This window comes from Lactuca serriola, chromosome 3 (assembly GCF_051521515.1).
Source record: "Lactuca serriola cultivar US96UC23 chromosome 3, Lser_US96UC23_V15, whole genome shotgun sequence".
NCBI classification, from domain to species: domain Eukaryota; kingdom Viridiplantae; phylum Streptophyta; class Magnoliopsida; order Asterales; family Asteraceae; genus Lactuca; species Lactuca serriola.
Window position 1 is genome coordinate 251127878 of NC_136410.1, and position 9542 is coordinate 251137419.

Consider the following 9542-nt stretch of genomic DNA (forward strand, 5'->3'; position numbering starts at 1 on the left):
TTGGAAGATTGTGACCTGGTGGCGAATTTTGGTCGGAGTTTGGGTTTCAGGTGAAGGTATATGGAAGATCTGAGACACCTCTGTTATGCCATCATCTACAAGTCCTTTGACACCGGATGTAGTTTCATCAAAGGCTATAAGCTCAGCTTTCCTATCATAGTCAAGTGTGCATGTAGACAGATTATCATCTATAACGACCACCTTTTCTTTTAAGGTATCAACAACATCGGTTTTTTTTTTCAAGTTGTCGACAACTTCCATTTTTCGCTTGAAGTTATCGACAACGTTGGTCTTTCCTGTCATGATATTGGTAACCATTTTTTCTGTTTTCTTTTGGAGGCTACACTGCATCAATAAATACAAGAATATACAAATCGATTAATGATAGAGATACCATGCAATAAATATATATATATATATATATATATATATATATATATATATATATATATATATATATATATATATATAACAATTAACAACAAATATTTCAATGTTAAGTGTGAATGCAAATGTGAAAATGAAATTATTAATTAAGTGCTAAGAGATCATTCAAATTGTTGGAACGAGATTTTACACGAAGAGTCAGGTGTGGGAGGTGATACACGAAGGTGAAGGCAGCAAAGGTCGAGACAAGAAAAAGTGGAGAAGTGAGATTTTTTAAAGTGAGATTGAGTTTGAAGAGAGGTAAGCATTTTATAGTTGCGGGGAGCTTGTTTTAGTGATTTGTCCCATGTACGAAAACTAGAAATCTCATGATTTTTTTTTCAACATGGTTCCAGCAGGCGATTAAGCGTAGACAATTTTTTTAAATATAAAACAAGAGTTAGGTGGTGCATATGTATCCACCCAAACAAAGAGCTTTGTTTATGTATCCACAAAAACAAGTCTCCAATCTACTAGTGGATGCTAGTCATTCACTGTAAGGAGATATTTTCAAACTCGTAAGTCTTATATTAGATAAGACTTCAAAGGAGAAGCAAATCCAAGTGCAAAATGCAAGCAAAAAGAAACAACATAGGAGATGGGAGGGCTTCGAGTTGCTCTTGACTTTTGTTCTTCAAGAAAGTAAAAACTAGCATTGGTCTCCCATGACTCTTTGATTATATTACATAAGATAAGACAAAATCCATGCTTTTATTTAATGTCTCGTGTATTTACAAGCAACCAAGAATGGGCAAGTAAAGCCAAAGCAAACAAACTATCTCCCACACCATGTGGTTGACGATTTGATGGTGTGGAGAGAGGGTGGAGTGCCTAGCACTCCATCTTATTAATATTATGTACACCAGTAGTTATTAGTCTACTATATGTCTAATATTTTGTACATAACATATTAATCATACTATATAATTAAAATATAATTAATTGTACTTTGTATTATTGTTTTTCCCAAAAACAGTAATTTCATAATTAAATACAAGTTATGATTTAAATAATTTATAATCATATTACTTAATAAATAATCAATTATTGTTTATTTGTTATATGGTGTGACTTTATAAAATCATATATTATTAGTAAATATCATTTTATAATAATCATTTAGCATAAACAACTTTCGGTAAGTTCTTAAAGATCAATTGGATTCTTATCCTTTAATAAAAAAGCTGTTAAAGATGTTTATCTTTGACTTTTTTAAGAAATAGACTTTATAATGTGTTTTTGAACACTAGGTCACCCAAAGATTAAAGATTGTAGGATTCAAAATTAAAACTCACTATATTTTGAAATGTTTAATATAATATATATTTGTATTGATTAAATTATTGTTTTGCGTGACTTCTCTAACATTTAGGAAATTTTTGTTGTTATTAGTGGTTTCTTACAAATAAGCACTTCAAAATATATTTCTTATACTAGTATTCTTTATATGAGGGACGAAAAACCATACACAAAAACAAATATATAACAAAGTTCAACAAGTAATTTCACCTTTACAGTACTTGGAAAGCGTTTAACGTTTGACATTACATTTGATTGCGTAGTGAAGCACATACAATATAGCAACTAAATTTTTTTCTGAGCTTCTTATTAAAACATAATACTTTATTATAATGCAAAGAAACAATTTTATAGACAGATTAGGTGACCACAAGTAGAACAAGAAAAGGAGACCTTCATATTGGAGCCAATTCAAAGTCATATAATTGAGCTAGATCTTGAAATGCATCAAAGCAGAAATTTTAGTAAGTCCTTTCTGATGGTAGTGACTCGAAAATTCTTTTTCTGTTGTTTCTCTATACTTTGCTGGATTATCTTCGGAAAGCAACTCCTTGATTGGTCCCAACACCTTTCCTGTATCAGTCAGGTAACTTATAAAGAACGATGCCATCGATATCCTTGGACCAGCCTTGTTTGCCATCACTTTGTGTCGTGAACTTACAAAGTTGTCATTTGTAACTAGCTATAAAATTTCAAGGAATGCTACATATTAGTACACTACACTTAACGATTTAAGGACAGTATACTATATGTGAGAGAGAGTGAGAGAGAGAGATGCCTGTAAAAGATCTCCAGCATTCACTACAAAGGCTCCTGATATAGTTGGAACATCGGTCCATTCGTTCTGATAAAAGACCTTAAGGCCACCGATATGATCTTGTTGAAGAATGGTGATGAAACCGGCATCTGCGTGTTCAAGGGTGCCAATCGTTAGCTCAGGTTGTGGGCAAGGAGGATAGTAATGGTTGCCAATAGAAAGCCCTTCTGCACATCCCATATCTAAAAGGTAATTTGAGTCCAACCCTAGAGCCTCTGACATCAATTCGAGAACAAAACGTCCGAGTTTCATTACATGGTTTGAGTACTCTAACAAAATATCTCTGCAAGTGTACATATCTCCCAATCAAACAAAAAATGCATATCATGCGAAAATCCATGTGTAGATATGAATTTGAATCGATCCAGAAATATGCTCAAAATGGATCCTTAAAAAATTTCAAGACCGATGGACTGTTTGGCTACATATGGTTTGGCCGTTTAAATAAAGCTTATACACTATTTGTTTACGGTTAATCATTACTTTTTATATATTTGTAGAAGTATTAAACATTGAAAATGTAGAAGAAACAAACGACAAGTTGAATATATGTTAATTATTATCGACTAAAATTTATAAAAAAAGAAATTACAAATAAAAGATCTGAAGCGATCATATTCTTAAAAGCTTGGACCGCTATCTCGGACTTTGTTAATTAATGCCATCGTTGTCAACAATAATGATTAATAGTTTAGTTGACAAAAATTAAAAATAAACCAAAGGTCACCTAGGGTTTTATTTATTAGAAATATGGTTGAAAAAATAATTATAATCAAAATTAGCCGTCCTGGCAATGGTGACCAATAATTTATCAAAGTACAAATATTGCTACATAACCCAAAATTTAACTCTTTGTTTTTACATTTTAAATTGTTTTATTCATAAAAGTTATATAATGTTTTTTGTAATTAATAATGACTACTTTTAAAGGATTTTGAAGAAATAACATACCCAAAAAATGTGGTTGAGATCAGAAAAACTCGACTTTACATGTCTTTTATAAAAGCGTTACTTTGATCCATTGAATTTGAATGATGAAATTTTTTTATTGAAATAAATATATTGAAAGTCAAAACCTGCATTGAGGAGGCAACTCGTTTGGCTGAGGAGGATTAGGATACATGGTGCACAAGAAAGTGTCTCGCCAGTTTGTCACCGGAGCAGAATACAAGTCGAAATTGCTGTTATACACCACCCTCGTTTTCCCACTGCTGTCTCTCGTATACCACTGCTTCTTCACCTCATTATCCTGTTCAAAAAACCCTAAAACTCCTTTTTTCATTTCCTCCATTACGCTAATCGGAACTCCATGATTCACCATTTGAAAGAACCCCCAACTCCCCAACGCATCCTTGATTTCCTTCACTACCTCCTTTCGCCGGATCGGATCTTTCTTGATTCCTTCAAGGTTGATGACCGGAAGACTGTGCTCTGGTGGCGGCTTTTGGTCGGAGTTTGGGTTTTCAGGTGAAGGTAGACGGAAGATCCGAGGCACCTCTGTTATGCCAGCATCTACAAGTCCTTTGACACCGGATTTGGTTTCATCAAATGCTATAAGCTCAGCTTTCCTGTCGTAGTCAAGTGTGCATGCAGAGAGATTATTATCGATAGAGACCGCCTTTTCTTTCAAGGTATCAACAGCATCGGTCTTTTCTTTCAAGTTATCGATAACGTCGGTTTTTCCTGTTAATTTATTGGCAACCATTTTTCCTGTGTTTTTTTGGAGGCTACACTGCGTCAATAAATACCAGAATAAATAAACCGATTAATGATAGAGATACCATGCAGAGTATATATATATAACAATTAACAACAAATATTTCAACGTTAAGTGTGAATGCAAATGTGAAAATGAAATTATTGATTAAGTGCTAAGAGATCATTCAAGCTGTAGGAATGAGATATTTTACACGAAGGGTCAGGCGTGGGAGGTGAAATACGAAGGTGAAGGCAGCAGCGATTGAGACAAGAGGAAGTGGAGAAATGAAATTTTTGAAGAGTGAGATTGAGATTGAGGAGAGGTAACCATTTTATAGTTGCAGACTTAAGCGTAGACAGTTTTTTAATATAAAACGAGAGTTAGAGTTAGGTGGCGCATATGAATGCGGAGCCAGCCAAAGCTTATAGTATCTAGAAACAAATTTTTTTAGTTTGTTTTATTTTATTTATTTATTATTATTATTTTTGAACAACACAATTTCATTAACAAACAAAAACAAGACTAGATGTAATTATTGTCTGGAAAATACTCCATGATTAAAATCTAAAGAAGTAAATAAGACCCCAATTCGAGCGAGATGGGCGAGAGAAACGGTGAATGGACGGAGGTCCGACGAAGAAAACCATCACGACACTCACACCCCAACAACATCATCACAAACCTCTATATCTCAGGTTTTCCAGAAGATACCAAGATGGAGGAACTTAGTAAGCCCTTCACTAGATTCGGAAAAGTCATCGACGTATACATGGGGAGAAAGAAAGAGTCTCACCGGAAAAACTTTGCTTTCGTCAGGTACACTAATGTCCAGGATGAGAAAATGTTGGAGAATGAACTATAGGGCATAATGATGTGTGATATAGTTCTATCGGTGAACCTAGAGAAATTCAAAAGAAAACCCCTTAAAACGCAATTCCAATATACAGGTCGTCACAAACCTAACTTTGTCGGTCAGGATTCTCCTCTACCCCCTCCCCCTCCACCTCCACCCCTCTACAATAGAGATCAAATATCATTCGCCCAAGTAACTGCTGGAGTCAACCTCAGAAACACTAATAACCCACCCCGACAGTTCACCTCTACTCACAGACCTCAATAGGAGTATGGATTCAGAAAAAGGTATTAATCGGTGAAGCTCACAGCCTAGATCATATTGGCAACCTTCCAACATCACCAATAAGATACATGGACACTAAGTACCTGGGATGTCCAAGAATTGCTCTATGCTTTGATAACTCCGTGGAAGCTAAGGAATTTCTTAATGAAAAAGAAAGGTGGAGCGATTGGTTTAAATGGTTGACAAAAGGGGACCAAACCGACATCAAATATGAACGAACTGTTGGATTAGTGTCTAAGGCTGTAACTATATTTGGTAAGTACTTGACCCGGTTGTGCATGGTCCTTTTGGGTTGCCTTCACCATAGCAACTTGATAGGGTGATTTAGAGAGAAGAGATATTATTATTAATATATTATAAGAATAATCTGTTAAAGGAATAATAATATTATTTGATTAATATAAGTCATAAATTAATTAGGAATTAATTTGGTGACTTAAAGAGATTAATTGAATAAAGGGGTATAAACTGTCAAATGTGTGAAAGTTGTACTTTGAGCTGATAATCCTTATGGATATAGGGTTGGACAATTTTAGGGATATGGATCACCTAGAAATTGTCCAAGGCCTTATCTAGGAAGGGATTTGGATTGCTTTGAGGCTAAGTTATCCAATTAGGGTTTAAGGTTGAAACCCTAGGAGCTCACAGTATAAATAGACCCATAGGGTTGAGGAAATCGGCCACCATTGTGATTGGAAAAACCCTAGAGCCGATTTCCCTCTTCCTCATCTCTCTCAAATCATCTTCTTGCTAGTTGGTGTTTGTAAGCCATTAGAGGAGTGACATTTGTGACTCTAAGCTCCAAGAAGAAGAAGGTTTTCAAGCAAGTAACTCAAGGTATCATTCTAGATCTGTTTTCATATGCTTTGATTGTTTGTTTACATTAGATCTAGCCATGAAAGTCTTGGATATGTTGCATGTTCAATTAGTGAAACCTAGATCCAAGTTATAGGGTTGTATGTGCACATAGGTAAAGTTCTTATGTCCAAAACTCATCAGTGGTATCAGAGCCTTGATTGGTTTCAATTGAATATGATGCTTTACTGTTTCATTTGCTGAAAATCATTTTTCTTGCCCTCTGTCAACCCAACTCGGCGAGTCAGTGTTTGGACTCGGTGAGTTGGCCCTACTCGGTGAGTCCAAAGCTTGACTCGACGAGTTCAAGCGTCAGACAGAGGATAATTCGGGATTTTGTTGCTGTTTTGTCTTGGATTGATACCTAAATCGTTTTATTATGTAAAAATCCGAATTTTAACTTAATTCAATGATTATCGTTGACATAAATATAGATAATTTCAAATCCTTTAAATATTGATTATTTATATGATAAATATTGGACTATTTAAGATTATTTGGTAATTATCTAATGGCTAAAAGTTAATAAGGTCAAATATAGATAATTATGAAATTAATTGTTTAAGTTGAATTATTTGTTATTTGATCCCTATTGTTTGAAAAGTTCAATTTATATCCCGAAGTTTTGAAATTTGAATTTTGTGATTAATAGTTTGATTTAGAAGAATTTAAATTTCAACCCCTAGAGTTTTACAAGTTTAAAATTCAACCTATACTATTATATTATTAAAAGCTTAATAAATATATAAGTAAAATTAAAATGCTAGTCTTACCGTTAGTATGCCTCATTCACGAAGCCGGTCTATAAGGTGGGTATAACGTTGCTGCCTATAAAATGGTGCTTAATGGGTGTACACTCACACCCACCGCTTGCTTGACCGATGGAGGGTCGTTAGCCGGACGGGTAAGATAGAGCAACTCACTCTCCTCATTAATAAGTATAATGAAACTATAAAGTAACTAAACTATTTTATAAAATTCCCAATCTTAGTTACTTTAGGAAAAGTGAATTGATGCAATCCCATGAAATTGCACTTTGCACCCTTGCTAAGAAGTTAGTGGAGCGTGTGTGGTTTACCGGCACACTAATTGGTTCTAAGAAAAGGTGACGAACGGTGATTCATTGTTTATCATAGTTCGATGGAGCGTGTGTGGTTTACCGGCACATTGAATAGATGATTGTAACAATGAAGGCACCATGTAGATTTGCATGGTAATTCACATCCGCTTTGTGATCCTCGGTATCCCAGTCACAAACTAGAGGGGCATATCGAGATTTAAACATGCCATTGAAAAGTTCAATGAATCTCTAAAATCTAGGAATTCTCAATAAAACTTAAGGTTATGTTTTCGTGGTGAAGAATTAGTGAATCGTCATTCACTTACCTCCAAATTATTTGCATGATTGGATTACGGCATCCCTTTTCTAATATGTAAATAATGTTGTTGGGTCCTAGCCCTAATTTTTCATTTTGGGTGTTTAATTAGGGATCCAAATTCTAATCAAACTTTGTCCTTTCTATTTGTAGATGTCAAACGTAAACAACGCTGCTGCCAACTCATTCACCTTAATGAGCCTTTGCCAAAAGGTGACCTTCGATGGTACCAACTTTAACGAATGGATAAGATACATTCGCACCATTGCACGCTACGAGGACAAAGAGTATGTCCTCGACGAAAAGCTCGAGAAGGTCAACCCGGAAATCGCTACTCCCAAAGAGATGGCTGTCTTTGAGACACACGACCGTGATGCAACGAAAGTTCGTTGCATCATGATAGCCACTATGAACCAAGAATTCCAAAAGTCCTATGAGGACATGTAACACCCAAAGTTTTGAAGGCCAAGAAAGGAAAGAAAACCCTAACTTTAAGGGGGGGACTCGGCGAGTCCAAGGAGGAACTCGGCGAGTCCAAGCGGGATCCGGGTCGAAGAGTAAGTGACCGACTCGGCGAGTCAGCCAAGGAGACTCGACGAGTCAGGTCTGTTAGAGGAAAAACCCTAAATTCGGGACTTGGGGCCTATTTAAGCGCCTCATTCTCTTCCTTAGGGTTCCTTTACTGCCTCTTTAACCCAGAATGCCAAACCCTAGCCGCCATATCCATTGATTAAGCCAATTGTTGTCTTGAGGAGTGCATTAAAGCTTGGAGAAGGAAGAAGGATCTTGAAGGTGCAAGGAGGGGGCTATAGATCTGAGATTGGGAAGATATTTCTGAACATCTGAAGGTATTAAGTCGTTTCCCTTCCTTTAGATCTATTTTGGTTGTGAGTTTTGGGGCTTTTAGCCATGAGTAGTGATCCATATGAGTTAGAAGCCAGATCTGAAGTTGCTACTTCGGATATAAGTATATTTTGGTCTTGGAAAGCATAAAGTTTCAGCCCTTGAGTTGATTATGGAGCCGCTTTGCCTTAAACCCTAGTGTATGGTGCATTTTGCCTAGATCTCCTTCTTTACGTGAGGAATAGGCTTGGGAAGGGTAGATCTACAGTTTGGAGTCCATGCATGACTAAAAAGTCCTTTGCATGTATAGAGATCTGAATGGACTCGGCGAGTCCTTTGAGTGGACTCGACGAGTAGCATGAAGATGAGGAGGAACTCGACGAGTGGGATGAATAGCTCGTCGAGTCAGTTGAAGTTGGGTAGGAACTCGACGAGTTGGATGAACAACTCGGCGAGTTAGGTCGCGAAACCCCAAACCCTTCGAGTTGAGACTCGAATCAGTGAGTCGAATGGAGACTCGGTGACTTGGACAGGTCAGGACTCGGTAATCGGTAGACTCGGCGAGTCATGGACTGACTCGGTGAGTCGAGTCGCAAATAGAAGAACTCTGAACATATGAACTCAGTGAGTCAATAGGGTGACTCGGCGAGTAGGGTTGACCTGGAAGGTTGACTTTGACCAGAGTTGACTTGGTTGTCTTTCGGGGGTCGGTTAGACTCAGTGTTGCATTGATATTGGTAGCTCGGGGAGCGAGTGAAGTAGGAGTTCAGAGAGTTGCCGGGCAGCAGCTAGTGGATTCATCAGCCAGTTCAGCCAGTGCAAGTGAGTTTCCCTTTGTATGAATGGGTCTACGGCCACAATGCCGGCCCATGTAGTTATGAGTAGAAGACCCGGGGGTTAGCCCTAGGCACAATATGCTAGTATGATATTCGGGACGAGGTCCAATGATAGAGGGCGGGTGCCCAAAGAATGGTTTATGTGATAGTTTATACTTGTTGTCTGTGTGATACTTGTATGTGCCTGGTAGGGAGGTGAGTGTGGGCGAGGTCCCGTATCTCACAAATAGCAGAGTGTGGATGGTGTTCCACA

The 9542-nt window shown here is 37.0% G+C and overlaps 1 protein-coding gene across 2 annotated transcripts; it reads right to left on the minus strand.

Annotated features, from left to right (window-relative positions):
* Nucleotides 1-1891: 1891 nt before the first annotated feature.
* Nucleotides 1892-4576, minus strand: LOC145093871 (1-aminocyclopropane-1-carboxylate oxidase homolog 1-like). Of its 2 annotated transcripts, none has more exons than XM_079032115.1 (4): nt 4453-4576; nt 3619-4274; nt 2504-2825; nt 1892-2407 (listed from the first exon to the last, which is right to left on the minus strand). In XM_079032115.1, exons 2-4 carry the CDS (start codon nt 4245-4247, stop codon nt 2156-2158), a joined length of 1203 nt encoding a protein of 400 aa, XP_078888241.1. In that variant the 5' UTR covers nt 4248-4274; nt 4453-4576; the 3' UTR covers nt 1892-2155. The 2 variants fall into 2 exon arrangements, with proteins under 2 accessions (XP_078888241.1, XP_078888242.1); XM_079032116.1 differs by having other exon boundaries at nt 3619-4269; nt 4453-4554.
* Nucleotides 4577-9542: the final 4966 nt, after the last annotated feature.